A 24,532-nucleotide genomic window follows, 5' to 3' on the forward strand; every position below is an offset into this window, starting at 1 on the left:
ATGTGAAAACAGATTGAACAGTTGTTTCCACCTAACATTTAAATAATATTTATCATAAAGATATATGTGGATTAAGTACCTATACATTTTAAGATACCTTCATTTTATTTTTGCATAGCCATAGCTGTTAATTTTGGAGACAGTCTCATTGCTTGAAATGACAGTAGACTCCAGTAACCTTTGAGCTAGTGACTTTGTATTACCTTGTACTAATTCTCTTAATGGCTACTAAAATTGATTGTAATAGGATTGCCTTGCATTGGCATTATACAAAAACAGAAGTACTTCTTGGCAGGTTCCTGAGTGGATTCATGTGATTTAATATGCATTTTTTGATTACTGTCTAACCTTCTACAACCTTTACTGTCTGTCTTTCACCATTAAAGATTCATCTCCCAGTCTTATCAGGTGAAATAATAGTCTGAATAGATCTGAATTACCTCATCTTGACCTATTTTAAATCAGACAAATTTTGCTCAGTAATTTCACTAGTCTGTATCTTTACAAGCTCATCACTGGAATAAAAAGTTCCTAAACATTTTAAAGTATGTATCAACTAATTAATCTAATTTTTCATCATACGGTATAACCTCGAGTGAGCATGTTTCAATGGCAAATAGCATTCTAGTTGAAAGGATTGTTTGGTTGATCATCTCTGTTACAGGAGATGAAGTTGAACATGAATGTGTTATCTTATTCCTAATTGGCTCGGCCTTGGCCAGCAGTCAGTCTGTCCTGGAGCCGGCTGACATCGGATCTGCTGGACATGGAGGAAGCTTCTGGCAACTTCTCACCCAAGCCACCCCTGTAGGCTCCTGCTACCTAAACCTGGCTGTACAAACCCAATATACAGCTGTAATGGAAGGAGAAATTAAAGAGGTGCAGAGTGTCTCGAGTTAATAGCAGATTCTTTGTGCTGAGCTGTCAGCTGATTGCAAGAGTTGGTACAGGAAGGTGTCATTATAGCAGACATGGAAATCCCACGTGCTTGAATTATGATACGTAGTCTTGGATCAGGAAACCATTTTCATCTGGTTGTTGTAATACATTTTTGAGTACACATGCCTATTTATCATTACTTTTTTTTCCAGCACCCTATAAATTGCCAGGAAAGAAATAATTCTGTTACACAATAGAGAAGCACAAATACAATTTTTATAAAAACGTCGATCCATAATATATGCAAATATATGTATAGTTAAATTGTACTTTAGTCTTCCATTGATAGAATCAAAGCATCAAGAGGGACTTCAGTAAAGAATAAATAATCTGTGCTTAGATGCGTGCAGTTGTACAGGTATTGATAGCTGTTGACATAATGATGTTTCTGTCCTATTCCAAAATACAAATAGGTGTTTCACAGTGTTGTTCAATTTAATGAAGTGCTAAAAAAGCTATGTCACTAAATGTGTTGGATTGCTACACAATGAAGGAAAAGTAAGCAAACTGGAGATTTATTTTCAAGAGTGTCACTGTGAAGCTCTGCCATCTTAGGTAGGAGCTCTTCAGGTTGTAGCTTAGTTACTGGTTGACCTGGAAAGTGATCCCAATTTGGAAATTACAGCTATTGAGAATGGCAGTGCAAGGTTACCAATGCAGGGATGCATCTGGTGTCTTTTCTGCTCTTTTCATCTTCCAGATCCTGTCATTTCTTTAGTCTTGTCTTAGCTTTTCCCAAACAAATGGGAAGATGGAGTTCTGGGTGGGATGTCTACTTGCTTCAAGCGTGCCCTTTCTTTGTCTTCTCAGTGACTAAGCCTCTTACCGGCACCTCTCTCTCTGATATCTACTTCTGTTGCTGGCTTCTCTACAAACTGCCAGTGCTGGACAGCACTTCAGCCAGTCTGCTACTAATCTGCTGCTCCTGGTGCTACAGATGCTCTCTTTGGTCTGATGTACTTTTTCTGCCTTCCCTATTTCTGGTCAAAGAATCCATCCTTTCCATCACCAGGTGGCTGTATAATTGCCTGTCTGCCGTCGCGTGCACACAGGTTCGGCTTGTGAAACTCCATGCTATGGTATAAACTTCCAGCACATTGCTGAAACACTTCTGCTGTCAATTCTGTTTCCTCTTTTCATGCCTCAGCATAGGAAAGCAGGTTGGGTGTTCATTATTACCTGCCTAAATTGAACCTCTGACGTATTCTGGCAGGACTTAGATTAGCATTGCCTTAATGAACATGGAAATGAAAAGACAAAAAACTGTCATTGGTGTCTCAGCCTCATCTGCAGTAAGATGTGAAAAATACCTGTGCTACAACTGTTTATAGTAGCTTGCAAAGGAAGTTTTCTATTTCTTGGTATCAGTAATTTTATAATTCCTTTATACAGTGGGTATTTATTTCTGAGGACCTTCAGCAGGTATTTATTTCTGAGGATCTTCATTGGCTTTTGCAGGCATACCTAAGCAATGCAACTGAATTAAATTAATTAAAAAAGCTGTGGAACATACACGTTTGTATTATTATGTGGGGTTTGGTTTTGGGGGGGGGGTTAGGGGAATTTTTTTTAGCATTATTTGAAAAGTTCTATTTAGCACCCTGGAGAAAAACCATTAAACAACTCTGCATTTTGTTTTTTAGTGTGCAGTGACCTGGAATTCAGGGAAGTTGCAAACAGATTGAGAGACTGGTTTAAGGCACTTCATGAAAGTGGAATTCAGAATAAGAAGACTAGGATTGTTCAAAGGCCTGAAAGAAGCAGTAAGTGATTTCTGCTTGTTTTATTTGATGTTTTTTTTGATCCTTTTCTGTTGTTTTTCCATTGCTAAGACCTGCTTTATTCTCATGTGCTTTAAATAGGCATGTGTGCAAAACTATAACTTTGGGCTTATCTGAAGTTTGTTTCCTATTTATGGCTTAATACTAATGTAAGATGTTCACTTTAGGTTTTCGATATAATTTGGCAGGACAGCTACCATTCACAATGCTTGAATTTGTGAATGCTATCAAATTAAAGGAAATAAATAAAGGAGCTTAAATTATGTGTGACCCATCTTTGCTAGTTGATGTCACTGTAGGTACTGGTACAGAAAAATAGATGGAAAAGAAGCTTGTAAGTAAAAGGAATTTTTAAGGGTATACTTGAAACTGGAAAAGTCTAAGGAGTACTAATGAAGTGGAAACAGTAGGGGGCATAATTTTTTAACTCCCTCAAATATTTAAATAGATTTTTTTTGTTGTGGAAAGTAGTCACATTTTAAAATGTAATTTTAAAAGAGCAATTGAAGTGTGCATTAATAGTTCCAAAAGTGAAGTCCTACTGTGAGGGGAGTCAAAATGGATTTCATGAACCACAGAACTCTACCTTTTGTTATTATAAAGAGCAAATTATGAATTCTTCCAGAGTATATTTCACAGAACGTGACCACCGCTGGCTTCTTACTTTACTTATTTTATTTTTAGCTTTTTAAGTATTTGAGTTTTTTTTTAGCTTTTGTTTCTTTCAATTTGTAGCATTACTTTTCCTTTTTTTTTTTTTCCAAGAAATACATTAATTTCACTTAATTGGAAATGCCATTTCATTGTGTGATTTTTTTCATGCTAAGAAAATGTGAATAATTCTGTAAACCAGAATGAATTAAAGATGGTTCTGTCTTATCTGGGAATACTTTTCTTAACATTGAGAAAAATTGTTTCTGAGGTAAGGTGGTAGTACAGTAATGCGACTTTTTATTGATACTGAAAAAAATTACATTTAAACCCATATATTTCCAGTTTACATTCTGTTTAGTGCCCATAATTGGCAGGTGATCTGCTTCCTGTGCAGTAGAGTAACCAATAGAAGTACAAAGTTTGGAGCCATTAAGTAAGAATTTGTTGTATAGTTAAAAAGAAAGTGTATCTAATTATGTTGGTTATTGTATTGCTCACTTAAGGGTTAATTGAAATATGTAGTATTCTGTTTCTTGCTGAATTCTGACTTTGAAATTTGGGCAGTGATAAAGGAAGCAACTGTATAGCTATTAAGTATTATGTCCTGCATAAATAACAAATCGGTGTTTCCTGAAATTGGATTCCATGTAATGCAAGAAAGTAAAGTTTATAATTAATACTTTGAATACATTGAGATACAGTGCAAACAAAGTTCTTAACAGCGAGATTTTTACCTTGGCTTTTATCCTTAAGCACACGGGTAGTTTTGATAAGACTTAAAGTGTCTACTTGAAACAGGGATTTGTCCTGTGATGTGAATGTGAATATAATATAATCATATTTATTATGTCACTTGTTTGTTTGCAAATTTTTACTTTATAATAGCAATCAAAGACTATATTTAGAGTTAAGATTCAAGATTTTAATATATGAGGCTAGAAATAGAAGAATCTTGTGGATTTTTTGGCACTCAATTTTGGAAGCCTTCAAGTCATAAAGTTCTCTCCTTTGGCATTGCACAGAATCTGCACATATTTTAGGAGGTACATGAAATTTAAGGCACAATTTAGATTGCATGCTATTCTGCCATTTTTGAGATATAGAATCAAGAGCTGATTTGGATGGCTAAGAATAGACTTTGCAGGGCTCTTTTTCATCAGCAGGTAAAAGATCGGAATCTCTGTGGAAAATTCTGTTTCCTATATATTACTGACTTTAAATCATTTGTCAATATTATTATATCGTCCTGTTATAAATTTTGACTTGTTTTTATCATGGTATCAGAATTTGGAATGTTGTCCTAAGTATTAATTTATTACTGATTCTAAATTTGATTGAACTTTGATGATGGGCTTTGGAATGCTTATTTTCTTTTTACTAAAATAAAGCAAATCAAGTTTTACAAAACGGTTACATGTGAGACATTCAGTTTGTCCTATATTTTCTTCTTTTTCTTTTCAAAAAAGAGGTATTCAGCAAAAACCTACGGTGTTTCATACTTGAACAATAAGTTTTCAGTGGATAATGTTTCAGTACTGCGGTCAGTTACTCAAATTGCATGTGGCACTATATAATATAGTGAAAAAATACTTGTTTAGATATAAACATCCTATTTGTGCAGTATTTACTCGATTTTATAAATAGCCAATATTTAAATGTTTGTAATAATTTGACATGCTACTGCTGGAAGGCAGTCCATCTATGGACAGAAACCAATTGAATGAATGTATGTTCAGTAATAGTTTTTTTTTCATTTGTAGATTTGGGGATGCACAAATCATTTTAAAACTGGTTTCAGTAGTGCTGTATGTTTTTCCTGTTATGTAAATTTTTGTACTTCAAAATTTCTCATTTAAGACAGCAAAATACATATTGCATTTTATGAGAAATGAACAAGTCTATTGTTTAGAAGAAGAAAATTTTGTATCACTATGTCCCTGAAAATGCATAAAGAAACAAAAAATGTGATAGCCATTTAACATGGTAATGTCCTTTTTCATACCATTAAAAAATTCTTTAAATTGTTCTTGAAGAGCAAAGTTCTCAAGTAATATCCCTTGATGGCTGCTTCCAAAGTCATAGGAGGTCCAAGACATCAGGCCTATTGATATCTAAGTATCTCAGGGCATCCAGGCCATACTGATACTGCCCAGTCCCTATTTTGGAGGTGCCAGAAAGCTGCAGCTAGAAATAAAACTTGCAAAGAAATTCTTATCATGCCTAACGACTCTACACTTAGCACATGAGACATGGTGGTCTGTGCAGTAAAACAGCTGCAACAAAAAGCCACCTGAATGCGACTTCCCCTTTCAGAGTCTGATCTAAGAGATCCCTGGAGCTGTTCATTACCCTTGGGGAGTTAAAAAATCTTTTTATCACCCTCTTCCCCTAGGCTTTCCTGTATTCCTATCAGAAAATTCCTTCCTCACTGAAAAACCATTCTGCATTTAAAGCAGCAACTTGTGGCATCCTCTCTGGCAGTCTCTTTGTATTTTAGGTTTTTTTTCATATTTCAGTCACTTTGGTGGCATTTAGGATGGGATATTTTAAAAGACTTGAGCACAGTCCTTCTGACCAAGGCATGGTGCAAGCTTATAGTGCCTCACTAGTGCTTTTTAGAGTTGTTCCAGCTAATAAATAATCCACTTTGTTCCATACAATCATTAATATGCGTAAAAAACCTAACAATGGTGTTCTGCTAGAGCCATCAATATGCTGTTAACAAGTTAAAAATGTCAGGTGCCTACATTGCTGTGTTCGTTTACAAAGTAAGATAATTTTGTATTACTGACACTTCTTTCCAAAGCGGAATGAAAAATCAAGAGTAGGATATTTCAAAAAATAATAGGATATTATTTCCAAAATACCTTTTGGGTCCAGATGTGGTCAAATGTAACGTATCTAAAAGTATCAGTAATATAGATGCTGCATACACACTTAAATCTTTTTCTCAGGCCATTTATGGTCTAAATAGATGACACAAAGGGGAAAAGTAAATTTGACTCCCATACTGCAATAAGACACCCATTATTTTTAGTTTATGGATCAGAATATGTGGAGTTAGAAAAAATAAGTGACATTTTATATACCTGTTTAAAGTCTGTTAGAATATTTGTTTTATTTCTGTATTGGTTTTGTATGATAAAACATAAAATGAATGCATCATATGCAAGCAAAAAAAAAAATACCATAGTCCCAGAAATATTTCTGGTAACAGGCAGTCTATTTCTGAGAAATACTTGTCTACCTTGTCATGTTAAAAGATGAAAGACCAGAGGCCAAAGGTAATAAATGGGAGACTCTTCTTATGGCTTGGTAATAATATGATGATTTGGAGTCCAATACACTAATAATTTTGAAAATAACCTAAAAATACAAGAAGTCTGAAAGCAGATTACTTATAAGTGCCTTGTCTGGACATAGCATAGTAAGATATTATTACACTATAATTGACAAATCCCTATACAAAATTGCAGTAGGAAAAGACTAATTTTTTTAAAAAAAGTCAATAAAATAAGCAACTTCAGATTTGTTTTTGAAGATTTTCATTTCATTCTGACTGTCCTCAGTTCCTTATTGATGAAGAGATAAGCTGATATTATGCAGTGATAAATTATATTTCCCTGATCTTCACTGCCAAAGCATATTTGAAAACCCTGATATACAAACAGAACTCATGAGAATAATAGGGTTTTCCTTACTCCTAGAATAAGAAAGGAACTCCTAGAGCTGGAAAGAACTGTGGTTTTTTGATGTCTTCAAAACACTGATGGCTCCAGAATTTGTCTAATTCCTGAGATTATTTCAGAAACCTGAACTGCAAAGTCGAATAGGCTGACAACCTGAACCATAGTTCTTGTTTACTAGAAAGAAAAGGTTCTTCCAGTGAATTTCTGCGTGTGTCAGGTTAGCTCATGCAAAGGCACCCTCAATGCAAGGGCCTGGAAGAAGAAATCCAGCCAGAATTAATTCTGAACAGGAATTTTAATAGATCCATCTCTACTAAAAACTATGTCTCTAAATGAACCACATGAGTGTTGTTGACTGAAATTGGTTTTTTGTCAATCTTCCGTACAGAATTATCCTTACACACAATGAAACATGTGGGTTATTTTACTGTACTGTACTTTACTTTTTCCTCAGTTATCTTCTTTCCTCTAACAGTCACTCCTGTTAATAAAACATGTGGGTTACTTTACTGTACTGTACTTTACTTTACTTTTTCCTCAGTTATCTTCTTTCCTCTAACAGTCACTCCTCCAGTAAATCTGGTGTCCCAAATAACAAATTTTATCTGATCCCTCAATATATTAGGAAACTGATAGCTTCTTAGGAATAGGATTTATGTTGCTTCCCCCTTCCCCCACTTCCCCCTCACTTAAAATTTTTCTGGAGGAGGCTTCAGAATGCAAACTTTCACAGGGGCACTGAAGCTGTATTTAATTTCTTTCTCTTGTACCTTTTGTTGTGACATGAGAGTCAGTTTTCCTAGGTTTATCAAAATACCTGTGGTACCTTCTCTATGTTCTCCAGGGCCAGGAATTGGTCTTCACTGATTCTTCACTGATTCTTCTGGGTCCTTTCCAGCTCAGGATATTCTGTGATTCTGTGCCTTACCCTAACCTGGGCTCTGCTCCTCTCTGTGTGCTCTTAGTGAGCAGGAATGTGTTACAGCCTCAGACAAGGGACAGAGTGTTATGCCTAAATCTGTCCCCTGGATCTTGTGGAGCCAAATCAGGCTCACCAAGATCACCATTTTTGTGATCAAGTACCAAAGCATTCACCTCTGCTTAGCCCTCTTTATTTTAGTCTTTCCTGCTCTGCCCTGTCCTCATTGCATTAAGAAGGGAAACATTTTCCCAACTTGTGCACAGTAGTTTTCAGCTGAGAGATGCTGTTGACTGAAGGTTTTCTGCTAAACAGAATATTACAGAAATCCATTACAAGAGAAAACCTTCTTGCTATGCAGCCTGCACACTGAACAGGTAAAATCCATGGTCTAGATGTCAGACAGGAGTCTGGCAAAGGGTGCATGTGTTGATTTGCCAGTATCTTTCATTGCTTCAGACAGCACGCTGGAATTGGAAAAAATTGTGCATTTCTTGGCATTTTACATAACCAATTTCTGTATAATGCAATATCTGAGCCCTGTGTATGTCTGCTGTTTGATTTCCACGTGGTTTCAAAAGCTGGCTTCCTCAAATGTGCATATTACTTATGTGTTTAATAAGCAGGCAAACAATGGTTTTACCTTGAAAAGCAGATAAGAGATGAAATTCTCCCAAGAAATAACTAGAAAGAGGAACATTTCTGTTGGTTCCTTTTGAACAAATGCTTTGAATTTCCAGTATGTAAGCCATGGAGGATGGTTACATTTCTTAATAATTTTTCCCTTGTGATTGTTTTGACCAGGAAAAGAGCATGAACTGGTGCTTCATGTTTTTAGATAGTGTTCAGAAATAGCTGCATAAAAGTTCACTTCATTATGGTGTATGGAAGTAGATTTTGAGTAAGTGGTTAAAATTAAAGAGAAAAACATCTTTCATAATTTAGTCATCTGAACTGTAGTTTTTGCTCTCCTCAGTGTATTGTCCTGGTACTTAATCATCAAGAATAAATTACTATCATTCAATTATACTAATTATTCCTTAGTTTCTGCTTATTGCTTTATGTTACAACCGTGAAAAATGTGTAAAATCAGCATTCTGGTTCCAAGTGATAATATATGTATTATGTGATTTGGGCAATAATTTCTGAGATCTAGGTCACCTGGTGATTTTTTTATTCTTAGTTGTGTATCATCTGACACCTTCAGATGATACAGACCTTCATGTAAAACCATGTTAGCAGATATTAAACTCTAGATACATTCTTCAAGGCTTTTCTGACTCTTTTACCCAAGTATATCACCTTCAAGATGTATTATTTTATCAGTATTACCATACAGGAAGCAAGTCATTGAGACAGTTGAGAGGAGGTACTTCTGATAATTATATAAGTTTGGACAGTTCAGTAAAGGTTCTTTTAAAATGAACCAAGAATTTTACCACAAGAATCTCTAAAAGAGTTGGTAATGTGTATATAGACCCAAAGCGATGATCTTTCTTTGGTGTAGCAGTTCTGGAGGAGATGGAGTGCTCCATTTTACATCAGACAAAGTTGTTTCTATCTCTGTCAAGACCTGCCTGGTTTACCTCTGAAATACTTGAGCCATATTTATTTATTTTATTTATTTGAGCAAAGCTAATATTTGAGCTAGATTTCAGATGGTTCTGTATTGCAGTGACTGATGGTTGTGAAAGACTTTGGCTTCATGAAACAAGACCAATGAAAACTAAGATGAAATGTGATTTTTCTCTATTTACAAAAAAATTGTATATACTAAACAAGAGGAAGAACACAAAACTAGTAAAAACAACACCAAATATATCTGGGCTGTAAATGAAAATACAAACTACTTCAGAATTGAACTCTGATAAAAGAAATATAAATTGCTTTTGAGGTAAAACATGATCAGTTTTAAAATTATTAAATCAAGCATTTATTTAGTAGAAGGTTAGACCCCCATGAACCATAGTACTTTTTTCCTCCAGTATCTGATGCTATTTAACAGATAGGTTATGACAGTTTTAATAAATGTAAGATTTTCTTATATGAAATGTTATTGTTTGAAGTAGGTTTATTAGTTCTGATGTACTGGAATAATATATTCTCATCTTCTAGGAAGACCATGTCACAAATATCAGACTTCATACTCTATATTTAAATATTCAGCTATGGTTATGTTGACCTTTGACAGGATTTATTGAAAATATTATAACATAATAACATTTTTCTGGTGCTAGCCTGTTAGTATCAGTGATCTATAATAAAATGATATGCCTTTTATTTATATTGCTGACTCCAATGCAATTTTTTTTACTTTCAAGTTTTGTCCTTAATTATGAAAAATGTAATATCACTTTTTCAAAAATCTTAAAGCTGTATAGAAAGAAGTGAGAAAAAAATTGAGGAATGGGAACAGAGGATGCACTCCAGTTACAGGCTAATGATAGTTAAGGAAATAAAGAAAAACACAGGGATAAGATCTTATGCAATTGTATAATACTGTTCCAACCTTAATTTAGTGGTGTATACACCTTTGAAATGTTCAGTTCTCTTTCACTATTTTTCAGATAAATTTATTTATTTTTAGAGTATAATTTGAAACTGACTGAGGAGTTGGACTTGATGATCCTTATGGGTCCCTTCCCATTCTGTAAATTAAGCAGATGTTTGGGGCTGGGGGGTGTCTGCTTTTCCTTAGTGTAGTTTATTAAAAACATAAAACTACCTTCTAGTATCCTAAAATGCAAATGCTTTATATGAGCTTTGCCAGCATGAGCCACAAATGCTGATTTAAAAATATTTTGTCACAAGCTTGAAAGTGATGTCTCTTTCAAGAAACTTAAGCTTGAATTTCCACATGCAGAAGTATTATCTTCAGTTACTTTGGCCCCCAAGGTCTATCCTTAAATACATCTTATGTAAAGTGGCTTTTATCTTAAATTCCCTTCTAGTTGGCATCTAATTAGTTAAAATCATAGTTGTTCTATTTCTGCCTCATTTGTTATAATTCGGTGAGCTGGCCAGAGTGCTAAATTCAGAAAAAAAAAAAAAATTCAGAGTGCTAAATTCAGTATAATAAAAATTTCTCCTGTGATGCAGGTACACAAAAGGCAGGATAGGCAGCATTATGTTTCATTTGACCTCTTCTGGTACCCAAGGTCATGAGGAGGATCTCTAGCTAAAAGCAGAATTAAGAAAGGATGTGTTAAGAGGCATTCAGGAGCAGAGCCTTGCAGGTAAATAATGTTACGCTGAACATTAATCCTTAAAAAAATGTTTTAAGATGGAGGAACCTTCCAGTTTTTTTCTGGTCTGAAACACCTGTTGGAAAATTCTGATACCTTTTACAGATAAGGTTGCATAAGACTTGTACTCTATATCCTTATTCATTCAGTTGGGTCCTGTATCTCTCTGCTCTTCGTATTCCACAGAAAGTAAGTTTAGTCCTGATGTTTTATAAGGGGCTGAAGAGGAAGGGAAAGAGATCTCTGGCTGAATGATATGGTATGTTTCTAAGTTGTGTTAAACACCTGAAAACTATATAAATATGAAATGGCTGGCTTAAATCTTTTTGCTTTTTTTGTCTTCTTTCTATCAAACAAAAATAATAAATAATGCAGCAGATCATCAGGGAACTAGAAAAAGTGAGATCACCCTGACGAGAATTCATAGTTAATTTAGAATTTCTGTGGAAAAGGATTTTATGTGTTGATCTGAGTTGCACAGGGAGTTTTGATGCTATCAGCTATCTTTTTCTTTCTGAGATGGTCATTCTACCACAGAGTAGTACATTTAGATATATATCTAAAAGGACATATATATCATATATGTCATATATGATATGTCATACTTATGTCATAAGTCATATATCTAATGACTTCTAAATGTGATTATTGGATGAAACCTGTTTAGCAGTATAGAAGCACTTTCCAGATTTCTTTACTGTTGTCAGTAACAGCAAAAGCAGGCAGGCTTGATTTTAAAGAGCAATAGAAATTGGGAATTCCTGTGTGCACTCATGTCAACTTTTCTATAGCCATCTCCATCTACCCATCTCATTTTTTCGATGCTCAGTTTTAACTTAAAATTTTGAGAAGAATAATGATTAGTAGCACTAAATCTTGTTCTGTGTTAGGGTGCATACTTGACTGCCTGCCTGGCCACATTGGCCTGTGGCATGATCCACAGTACATGAACCAGAGAAAGAGTGTGTTAGTATCATCTGCAGCTCACAGCTTCAACAGAGGCAAAAGGCGTGGTGGTTTCTGCATTTCCCTTTCATGTCCATAGGCAAGTCTGCATGTACTTTAAAGTTCATGCAGGAAACATCAATGGGAGGTGTTGCTACAGGAGTAATTAACTCAGCCTGTTCCATTAGGCCATTTTTTCGAGCAGTGATTTAGGAAGGTGTATGGTGTGTAGGTAAGTACGACACTGGCAGCCAGCTGCTCTTAGCAATCATCTTTTCCATGGCCTCCTCCAAGACAGAAAGTACACCATGTAAAGATAAAATACAATTTTGAAAGCATTGCTGAGACTAACCATCATGTTCTTTTTTCATAGGTTTAAATGTATGTTATCAGAACAAAAAAAAACCAAAACAAAAAACCAAGCACAGACTCCTACAAGTTACCTGGAATTCATTCTCTGCTTGGTTTTGTAAACTTTGCAAACCACTGAAGTTTCATTCTCCTGATTTATAATATCAATTAAATTCCTCATCAATATTATTTTTCAGGAAAACATTGTATATCGTTTATTATTGTACATAATGTGCATGCTATACGTATAATATTTGACACAAAACCTCGTATTTCTGAATGTTTTGAGGCTGATTGTAGGGTTGATTTTTTTGGCGGGTTAATTTAGTGACTTTAAAAGTGAATCTGACATATAATTTCTGTGTGCATTTCAGTAACATACACTGTTGATTTATGTTATCTATGTACCACCAGAGCTATTTCCATGATGCAGCATTCTTTCGTGGTGGCTGGGATCAGCAGCTGATCTAGCTTTCCTCCTATATAATTTTTATTATTTCTGTTTTGCCTCTTAGGATTTGATACCAGCATTTTGCCAATTTGCAAAGACTCCCTCGGCTGGATGTTTAATAGGCTCGACACAAACTATGACCTGTTGTTGGACCAGTCAGAACTTGGAAGCATTTACCTGGACAAGAACGAGCCGTGCACCAGGGCCTTCTTCAATTCTTGTGACACGTACAAAGACAGTTTGATATCTAACAATGAGTGGTGCTACTGCTTCCAAAGACAGCAAGGTAAAAGATGAGATCAACCTGTATATGACTGACCTTTTGTTGGGCTTTATCTTTTTATTAACATATTAAGAAGATTACAGTGAACTACAAGCTCTTAAATGCTGTGCAATGAATTTGTGTTAAGGTTTGTGACATACGGTGAACACCTAAAGTGAAGTAAACCCTCCACCCCCCAAAAAAAACAAAAAGGCTAAAGGACTCAGGCTAAATGGAAAAGCTTGCTAGAAATTCAAGGATTCTAAATAAAGTGCAACACTGCCACTAATGCTTTTGCAGCTATATTGTTCCCCATGCCAAAATTTAGTATGTATGTAGAGGAATAGAGATGAAAATAAGGAACAAAATTGCTTAAATTATTTCTTTCACAGTCTACTTTGCCTACATTAAAAAAAAAAAACTTTTTTATTGCTAATGTAGGGTATCTTAATGTTCAATGAGCCTAATAAAATAGCTGAATGAACATTATGGATAAAGTTATTTCCAGTCATTTGGACCTAAAACAACTTGGTTTTTATTGCCTACTTGAATCTCTTGTTAATATTCTGATGTAATTTTGGTTAGACAAATAAACACAACCTATAAGCATTGTTTTCCTGAGGAATATATAACAATTTTAGATGTGAGAAATCACGTAAACTATATAATCAAGTTACTTGTAACATATCAAGAAATTCACTCATTGAATAATGTGTGAAGTTGGTCAGAATAACCCTTGCATTTTTCTTACTAACATTAGGGCATTTTTCTAAAGGATAAACAGTAACTAGGGTTCAAATTTCTACTGACAAAAGAGGAGATAAAACTGATTTGGTGGAAAGTTTGCTAAGCTAATTCAGCCTTTTTGAAAGTTTTAGTATCAGTTTTTAAATCTCACTTGTACCCTTAAAACTCATGATAAATTCCATTAGCATTCAACATTTATGGTTTCATTCTGATTTCTGTGAAAATCAAGGTTTTTATCATGCCACGTCTGCCAGTTGGAAATATAAGTAAAAATAAAGCTGTACTTCTGTAGATAAATACTAAATAGCAGATATCTCTACTTTGTTAACTTTTTTGTTAAAATGTTAACATTTAAGCTTTCAAAAGATCTTGTTTGTTTTATAATAGAACAATAACTTTTGCTGGATTTTTTTATATGCCTGTATATAGTGCTACCAAAACTAGCAAATTTATAATAGCCCATCCCAGAAGTAATGTACCTCTTAAAGAACATAACATGTTTTGTTCATTTGTCTATAAAATAAAAAAAGACCACAATAATTTCAGCTTAATTATAAATACCCTTAGTCTTTGGATGGCAGTATAATTCTTTCCTGTTGCCAGAGGAAGTACAGCAAATAACACGTGGCCTACTATGGTCCAAAGTTTTTTCCAGGAATTCCATATAATGTATGCATGGCATAACCAGGGCATTAAGAAAACCCTTCCACAGACCAGTTTCAAGTAATTTTGCATTTTCTTACCTAATAAACACATTTTGTGCATAATATTAGCTCAGTGTACTATTAGAACCTGAGGATGGTATTGTAAAGACTGATGTAAACATTATGAAATGGGACTCCAACAAATCCATCTTTCAGTGACACTGATTCTTCACACAGCAGAACTCAACATTATCAAGCTTTTCTTCCCCTTTTTACCAGTTACCTCACTGTCTTGATAATGGTGTTAATGTAAGGTGGTGTTTTCAAACAGATTAGATAGTCTTTGATACCACAGTGTGTTTGAGTATATAGTAAAAAGATGTCTCCTAAATACTGTATATGAAGTGAAATCTGTTTCAGCAGCCCTTGCACATTAAACATGCACTTCATCCTTCAAAATGAACAATGTCATCAAAATCTGTATTCTCTGTTCTTTGGTGTAAGGAGGAAGAAATCTTACAGTCTTCTTTTGTCATGTCTTATTATTAGCTGTTGCACAACTGTCTGAGCCCTACTTCCCTAGTGAATTAGTGACCCATTGAATTCTCTTGTTTGTAATTCACATTGTTATGCCGAGCCGTGGAATATGTTCATGTCTGGTTATGTTTTACTTGATGGAATGATCAAAATAAGGCCTTTAACTAAGCCTTTCTGAAACTTTCAGCAGTTTCTTTCTGATGTTTATTAAAATAAGTTGATATTAACAGAATGCTTCAAGCCATGTAGTAGTGCTTTCTGGGCAGATCAGTGGCTTTACACTACTGTTGTTGATTAATGTTCTAAAGGAATACAAAATTTAGTCAATCATATATATCATACTGGGATAGCAATTTCATTATGCTTTTTAAAAGTGCACAGTATTTGCTGGAGTCATTATCTGAGAAGTCCTCATGGTCTTTGATCTTAGTTTTACAATGCAAGATTGTCAGGATTGGACAAGTACTTGAAACTTTTCTCACTCTTTCTTTCTGCTGGATTGCACTACATTAGACCTATTGAATATTAGACCTATACCTGAATATTGCTAATTACCTCTAGTCAATATAGGCAACTTTTTGATGAATCCTGAAGTCAGATCTTTCTTGTGGATTATCTTTCTGTAGTAGATGTCCCACCTTCGTGAATGGTTAGACACTGAGGTACAATCCAGTGATGCTTATTGCATTTTTTCTTACCCTTACTCTGCTTTAAATGTAGTTCAGTATTTCTGAGGTATATCCAAGGCCTTAAAATGCATTTCTGCAATACATCAAAATCTGCACTGTTCCAGCGTTCCTTGCAAGTCTTTCTGTACACTTTGATCACTATGGCGCTCCAGTTTCAACAATCCATGCAAGTGTTTCAGCACCTATCTTCTTAGTTGTTCAACTTTCTTAGCTGTTCAATGACACTTTAGTGCTTACCTAAATGCTGAAGCCTTTGCAATGTTGGCCTTTTTACAGGCTGATTTTTTTTTTTCTGCCAGTAATCTATTACTGCAGCCTTGTTTTGTTGTATCACTAATTCAGAGTAGGGGAGCAACCAATTTTGCTGAGAGTATTAATGCTTGGCAGTAAAGTATTTCTTTACTACAGGCCTCTGCGTGGATCTATTAGTCCAGCACTTCTCTAGGTGTGTTTTCTTAGATGTTGTTCTGTCTGTCATTCCTTGAAGACATCATCATGATTTTAAAAACAGTCCCTCTTTACAGAAGAATTGATAATTACCATGATTTGTATTTGCCGGTCATAAGATTGCAAGGACTTCAAATATATTTACAGATAGTTACAAAGGAAGATGTAACATGCTTTTGTCTAGGTAAATGATGATCATAAATGAGCTCCCCTGGAAGACTTCTTGAAGAGTAGTATTGATGCTTCAGATCCCCGAAATACAAACCATGGCCATCCAACAATTACAATGCCTGACCCCAAGTACAGGCAAGATGTCACTGCAGCCTTATCTGCAGTGGACCGTATTCCAGAACTTAGGGGCTCTGCCAAATACTGTCTACTTCAGAGGTGAAGAAAATCACTGTTTTATATTTGTGTAAGGAGAATCTCTGAAAGTTGGAGGCTCACTGTATGGGTCACAGCTCCTTGGGAGCTGTCTATTAAAAATCATAGACATTCTTTGTCAAACCTACCAGTTTGACTCCAGTTCATCTGTTAATGTGCTATTTTGGTAAATCAAAGCTTAACTGTGCCAACCTTGAAGCACTTCTTGACATGACTGGATATTGATGTCTCAAGGGCCAACGTTAATAACATTGGATACTCTGGTGTGCACCAGTACTTTGAGCATTGGCAAACTGTGAGTGGCTGGTGGTGTGTGGTGCAGGATTCATTCCCAGCCATGCACTGATACTAGCAGAAGGACAATTCCTGCCTCATCTGTGAAAGTTGATTAAGGATGAAGATGATTTAGATACCTTATTTGTATTCAGATTTTCAGACAGACTCATGTCAGATTCATTGCTATTTCAAGAGAAACTGCCACCCTGAATTTTGTAAAAGATTTTTTTTTTTCTCTCCTTGGCTCAAGACTGTCTTAAGTTGACCAGTGACTGCTTTTTTTTATTGAAATAACTTCAGAAATCTAAAATAAAGCTTTTCAAACTTAGGAACTAAGCTGCAAATAAAGAGGGAGTCATTATGATTTGGGAAGAGAGGAAAAAGGAATTGTGCTGTGAGCCAAAAGGAGTTGGTTGAACTTCTAGCCTACCATTCTCTTTGAAAGTTTTAAGCACCAAAGTGATTTAGTACTGTTAAGAGTTTTTGCTGCTTTTATCCTGAGAAGCAAAGCTTAAGTGTGAATCTTGAAGACCTAACTTCTGAGATGAAGAGTGTTTTGGGTAAGTAACTACCTCATGTTGCCTTGTTACCTCTTGGTTAGTGGTATTCCTTTTTGTAATTATGCCACCAAACACTTATAGCTATATATATATTTTTTTAGGCATTATTCATAATTTTTACATTTCCACGTGTTAGTGTTCATGTGTGCATATCTCTGTTTTTAATTTAGGATTATTTTTCATGGAAAAAAAATACATGTATTCTTCCTATTTGGATAATTCTTCATTGGTGTATTTCCCATCTCTTTTGGAGAAGAGGAGAAAATAGGATAGGATAGAATAGGATAGAATAGAATAGAATAGAATAGAATAGAATAGAATAGAATAGAATAGAATAGAATAGAATAGAATAGAATAGAATAGAATAGAATAGAATAGAATAGAATAGAATCATTCTGTGACATTACCCAACCATTAATCTAACCCTGCCAAATTCATCCAATTCCTAGGTCCTTATAACCTGTGATATTTGTATGATAAATGACTATCATTTATTAGATTAATGGTAGTAGAATATACCTTTAGTTAAGAAATAATCTATCCTCAGAATGTTGTAGCATTAAGAGTTTAAAATCATCAAATATTGGGAAAGACAGAAACCTTCATTTTGAAAGGTAATGAAATAGTGAGAATGATCATCCTCAAAGTACTTCTTACAATGAAAAAAGTAAAACTTCATGTTGTCTCAACAAATACTCAGAGGCTGAATTATTAAAATCCAGTACCGACCCAATGATGTCAAATCTCAGGGATTTTTCAAGAGCACACAGATAAATTGGTTTTTTGTCTGGAAAGACAACTCCTGAAAAATTCTTCTGGCATTAAGACTGCTGTTGACAGTATTTTGAAAGTGGAGCCTACCCTTAAGGCCTTCACAGAATCATTATAGATTTAGTGTGGAAAGCCAGGCCCACTAAAGTTGAGGCCACTGGAAACATTTATAAGCTTCTTTAAATGTATTGAATATATAAATGTTATTTAAAATATAAAAACGAGAAATGAACAGCCTGCTGCCAGTTAGTGGTTATTATTGTCTACTAGGGTTTTTTTTTTTTTACTCTCTTAGATAAAACCAATGGCCTGTTGGGAATAATTAGGCTGTTCATCTAGGCATTTGTCACCAGTGTGCCCTACATAGTGACTGGGTTCTGATCTTATATGTGTTCTGCATCAATGGGCTGGGCCAGTCTTACTCATCTTTAAACCAGCTCAAACACCTTTTTCTATTTGCATGGAGAAAAAGGCATCCTTGAGTTAAGTACATGGCAGGATGTATTATAATTTATCAGAGTCTGCTAAAATGGAAAATGCAATTAATATTCATGGAATGTAAGATTTTTGTCTGGGAATGGTGCAGGCTAAAGACACCTGTGAGTAAACTCAGTAATTCCATTGCTGGTTCAGAATGAGAAATGCCCTGGTACTAATAATGGTCTAATGTGGTATGCAGTGCCATTGTTCAGAGATTAATTAGTGCTTTTCTGGTTTTGATTCTTTCACATATTGAACAGTGATGTAAATACGTTCACATCTTATTTTCTTTTCATGGGGCATACTGTGACTTTCTTCTGTGGACAGTAAAAAATGAAATTATTCAGAACAAGAACAAGCTGTAGCTGAAGAATGGAAAACTGAATTTTGATACATATTCTGCTTCTTAGAATCATCAACTTACCAAAAGTTTGGCCTTCATTTCTAAGTTAGTTTGATTCACATGGGGTTTCGTACCCATGGGGACCCAGTCTTACATTGTTGCCAGAGAATCACAATCTTGCGGGCTTCAGTGAAGAGAAAGGTCTTATTTTCTTAGTGTGTAGTATGTGAAATACAAAATTGGAACATAACTTCTAAAAACGAGAAAAGGGAGGAAATTTAAAGAGCCATCCTGTTTTTAGGTAATACATGAAGCAAGCAGTTGCACTGATTTTTATAGACCAGTAAAGTAGGGTGTGATAGAGTTACTATTTTGGTCTAGCATTCCTCAGTCTTCCAGCCTAGTGGCTAGAGGCTCACTTGGAGATGAGTTAACTGGGAGTGGTGTGCCAGACAAATCCATGGTGGTGTGCAGATTCATAGTTCTGGAACTGTAGCAAAGTGTGGTTATGATTTTTTTTCAGATGTGTGTGTTCCATAAGATCAATAGTTAGAGTGACCTTACAGCATAGCAAACTCTGGAAATGTAGTCATGTGCTGTCTGTCCTAGATACTGTGTAACCTGTTCAACATTTTTTATGTCCTTTTAGACCCACCTTGCCAAACAGAACTCAGCAACATTCAGAAGCAGCAAGGAGGAAAGAAGCTCCTAGGTGAGCCATAGATCATTCTTTTGAAGGTTTTATTACTTACATAAATAATCCTAGTTAAACAGCAACACAAAATCAATATTAATCCAATGAAGATAGACCACAGTAAATCTCAGCAACAAAATTTATGAAATTTTTGAAAGCTATTAAACTTGGTTTTATGATGTTACCTACCAAAAGCTCTTACATTTGTGTTATTATCCTGATAGAAGGTACATTTTTACAGTTACAGAAGGGACAGCATAAGGTACTTCTAAAGTAGTATTTTTGCTGATCCTTTAACTGTAATATTCTGTAAGTAATTTAAGTCTTTGTAGTGAATCAGTTTATACTGCATCATTATTTCTGAAGTGTGAAGTCTTCATTTACCACTAGTTACTTTGTAAAAGCTGAAATAAAAGGCTTGGACCCAAGCAGTCAAAACTGTATCTTTATTTCTCATAAAGATGGTTTCTGACAAGAACTATACACTTCAAATGCTTGCATATGAATATTTTGTTCTTTGTGGTCTCCATTTGGTCCAAGTGATAAACAGTGGATTATTCAGCTGTAGGCAAGTCACTGCCTCACAAAATAAGCCCTTCCTATACATGTAAATGCAAATTTAGTATCAATTTTTTACAGTTTTCTATGGTGTGTTCTGTTGCATTCATCTTCTCCGGTGGAATAATTACATCTTAGTCTGTAAATAAGTGTTTTTTCAAATACATATTAAACACAAATAACTCCTTGTAGCAGATAGTTTGTTAGTCAGGAAGTCTGGCCTTTACTATTCAGACTTTGTACTCCACAGATGATAGAACTTCCCATTCAGGAGTGGGCCCTACATTTCAACCCTTTCACCAGAATACAGTGAAAATCTGGACCAAGATATTCAGGGAGTAAGAAATATGTATCACAGGATCAACCAAAAATTTAAAGCAAGATCACTCACTTGATTTCTTGAAATCAGTCCAAGACTGATTTGTGTCATTTTCCCTCCCACATTTGATACTTTTAGTCACTTTGAGTCAACTGAATTTAGTATTACTAAAGCAGTCAGCTTAGAGTCTGAAATGATGAAGCAGCAAAAGGTAGTTGCTTTCTGCTATAATTGTGACATTGGCCAAGACATGGAATTTAATACACTTATTCAACATATGTATCTATATCTATCTCTCTATCTATCTATCTTGCAGGGCAATACATCCCCTACTGTGATGAAGATGGGTATTACAAACCAAGTCAGTGCCACGGAAGCCTAGGGCAGTGCTGGTGTGTGGACAGATATGGCAATGAAGTGTCAGGATCCAGAACAAATGGTGCAGCAGAATGTGGTGAGTTAAGAACTTTCTGTGGTGTTCAGTTTAGAGGTGTTTTTCCCTTTGACTGACAACCAGGTTAAATTTCTTCAGTAAGAAGTGTGGGACCCAACTACATGGATTTTGATACAAAACCAAACAAATTATAATTTTCTATTGTTATTGCTTAATTTTTTTTTTTTGAGCTCCTGTCACTGTGTCAACTATTAATAGACTCCTTACATGTGCTTGGCATAGTGTATATAAACCCAGGAAAAATTAATTTTCTAGAGCAGCATTAGATAAGTCCCAGAATGTTTCATGAAATTCCTTTGGGTAATTGGCATGCAAGTGGATTCTATTTGACATTTTTTTCAGTTTATATTTGAGGGAGTTGCCAAAACTTTTTAGCACACTAAATCTTCCCTTATTTTTCCCTTCCCTACAGCACTGTGCAGCTTCTTCCAAGAATTCCCATGTCACCTTTATTTGATGTCCCAGATATAAAAGATGAAAAAAAAAAGTACTTTTCCTCTTTTTTAAAAAAAACAAAAACAAAAGTCATTCATGACTCCTTTTCACTTCTTCTCTAACAAAAGAACATAGCCTGAAGCAGAGAGTAAATTGTACACAGTATTTGAGGTACAAGCTCAGGCCTGTTGTCCATCTGATGCAGAATCATTCCTAGATAAATGGACAGTTTTATATAGTTCAAGACAATATGTAAGAAGTGAACAATAGTCAGGGTATATTATCAGTAGTCCTTATTGTCATCTGTAAGTTGGACTTAAATCTTTTCACTTGTTCCTAGCACTCATTATAGTTCTACAAATCCATAAAATTTGTCTCCTTTTGTTAGCATTGAGAAATTAATTCAAAATTGAGGTGGATTTTTTATGACAAAAGAATCGTCATATTATTTATATTTTGTTTTTATGTAACACTCTGTAGTTGTCCTGAAAGTAAATACTCTGGTGTGCCTTTTGTATGCTTATGTAAAATAATCTGTAAATATGTAGTCTACCTTGTGAGTCTTTTCTATAACTATCATACCTTTTTAGCTATTGATTTAGAGACTTCAGGTGATTTTGCCTCTGGTGATTTCCATGAATGGACAGATGATGAAGATGATGAAGATGAAATTATGAATGATGAAGATGAAATTGAAGATGATGATGAAGATGAAGGGGATGATGATGATGATGACGATGATCATGATGGATATATTTGATAATATTAAGAGGTCCATAATGTTGTACCTTTCTAAATTTCACAAGATGATATTTCATAAAATCCCTTTGCTCTCTGAGATCAAAAGGGTTCTAACAAATATGTATATTTTGTATGATTATTTCAAACATTGCAGCTGGAGTCATAGACTTCTTTTGTTTAAATAAGAATAATTATATCATGTGCTTTTGAGTTTTTAAATGCCGTTGCGCTGAAGAGAACACATTGGAATTCTAGCCTGAAGAAAAAAATGTTATGTGCTACTGAAAATATATCTATGTGCAAAACACTAGAAAGCCAAGCAGTCTCTTCAAAATTCTGCTGAAAAGGTATTTGCCCTTACTTGGAACTGTGCATGTCCTCTTCAGAATGCATACTGTGACTTAACTTCAGTTCTGTCAGTGTTTTAGGCCCTGCAGTTATCCATTTAATGAATCAGACATGTATTGCGGTAAAAAAACATTGGTGCACAGGTAGCATCACAGCCAGCCTTTAATTACCGAAGGTATGGAGAAAAATCAAGAGGGAGAACTGTAGCAAAGTCCTCCTTTGGGTTTGCATTTGTAGTTACCTTTTTATTAGGAAATGGCTAGATTATTGAAAGGGTTTTTCAAAAGCAGTAGCATGGACAAGCACCAGTTCTATAATTCTAAAATTTTTTTGTCCTTTTTTCTTGTTTCATGTCAAGGTCATATAAGCTTTATCATTATTTACTTAGACATTGCTTCACCTTTTGTGGTTTCTCTGTATTTCTCTCTAATCAGACTAGCATAAAATATTTACATTGGGAAAAAGATTTGCTTAAAATTGTATTACCTTTATACATGACTGTATTTCAGAGTATTGTCACTTGCCCCAAGGTAGTTTTTAATAAATGTATAATGATGCTTTTTATTTTCTTATTTCAGGAAATAGTTTTGCTCTTTATCTTAATTCATTGTTGTTTTCTGTTATTAGTGCAGAAACTTATAGAACGTATTGTAAAGGTGCCTTGCAAAATAGAACTAGAGAGGTTTTAGCATGCATACCAGTATAGGATGTTAGGCAATAGCTAAGCACACCCAATTACCAAATTAATACCAGTATAGGTACTGCTGCTGGAATGAAGAAAATGGATTATTTTAATTTTTTCCTATTATTATGTAATTACCATGTGGTCTAGATTATACTTATTGTGTAGAGTAGCACTTAAGATTTTACTGTAGAGAAAATTACTTTAATCACTGTATTTATGTTAGCATGTTAATTAATTGTGTAGACATTTTGGGACTCCACCATCTTCATTCATATCCTATCTGTTTCTTTCTGCCCACAATAAAATTGACATGGCCTGTATAATGTATTACTACAGGTTGTATAATTTAAAAATGAATCACTGGTTTCCCATCATTAATAAAAGGAAAATGAGATTCTTATTTGAATTAATTTCTAAATAATATTTGAATTATTTCTAAATACTAAATCTAATGTTTATCTTATGTAATATTGAAAAGTATAATGCATTTTCTTTTTTACTGTTTCTGTATAGTTTGCAAAATAAAAACTCTTGTAACCAACCTTTGGCCAGCATAGCCCATCATTTTGACTTTTTACGTAGTCTGAAATTTAGAATCAGGAAGAATTCATGTTTCAGATGCATTTTACCTAATAAAATATGTATTTATTTGAATAAAGCCATTCATGTTTTATTTCCATTAAAAAATAATTGAGTAGGGCAAGACACATAGGGAGCTTCTGGTTTTCTGTAATTTCCCTGATTTTTCTATAGCTTTGTTATGTACTTTTATGACATTGTCTTCATTACATAGTAAAGAAAGAGAGAGACTTCTTTTCAAGCTCTGTCATAATCTGTGGGGCATAGTTGTGTTATTTTCTTAAATAAAGATAGTTAAGAGTTTACCATTCTGATAGTGGGATTTTGTGAGAGAACAGTTTGTTATAACTGAAATTCACTGATATATAAACTGATTTTAAATAAAGAAGCTAAAGAAAAAGCATTGTCGTTATTGGCTGACACAGTAAGTACTGTTGTGGGGAATTTTTTGTATGTGACAAATGGTTATTAGATGACAAACTGGAAATGCATTTCATTAAAACTTGTGATATTAAGAGAATTAAGGAGAATTCATAATGTGTTTTGTCTAAAGGGATTACAGTACGAAGACCTTTTTGAAAACAACTGTCATGCAGAAAAGCCTG

At 34.6% G+C, this 24,532-nt stretch overlaps 1 protein-coding gene across 7 annotated transcripts in view; it reads left to right on the forward strand.

Annotated features, from left to right (window-relative positions):
- SPOCK3 (SPARC (osteonectin), cwcv and kazal like domains proteoglycan 3) overlaps positions 1-24,327 on the forward strand; it is a 428,772-nt gene extending 404,445 nt beyond the window's left edge. For all 7 annotated transcript variants that reach the window (XM_086890368.1, XM_086890373.1, XM_086890370.1 and 4 more), the window contains 5 exons: positions 2,583-2,702; positions 13,039-13,260; positions 19,764-19,826; positions 21,002-21,139; positions 22,165-24,327. In XM_086890368.1, the coding sequence (XP_086746494.1) occupies positions 2,583-2,702; positions 13,039-13,260; positions 19,764-19,826; positions 21,002-21,139; positions 22,165-22,334 (713 nt within the window). In that variant the 3' untranslated portion in view covers positions 22,335-24,327. The remainder of the gene's footprint in view (positions 1-2,582; positions 2,703-13,038; positions 13,261-19,763; positions 19,827-21,001; positions 21,140-22,164) is intronic.
- The last annotated feature ends 205 nt before the right edge of the window (positions 24,328-24,532 follow it).

The sequence above is a fragment of the Cyanistes caeruleus genome, chromosome 5 (genome assembly GCF_971803275.1).
Source record: "Cyanistes caeruleus chromosome 5, bCyaCae1.hap1.1, whole genome shotgun sequence".
Lineage (NCBI taxonomy): Eukaryota > Metazoa > Chordata > Aves > Passeriformes > Paridae > Cyanistes > Cyanistes caeruleus.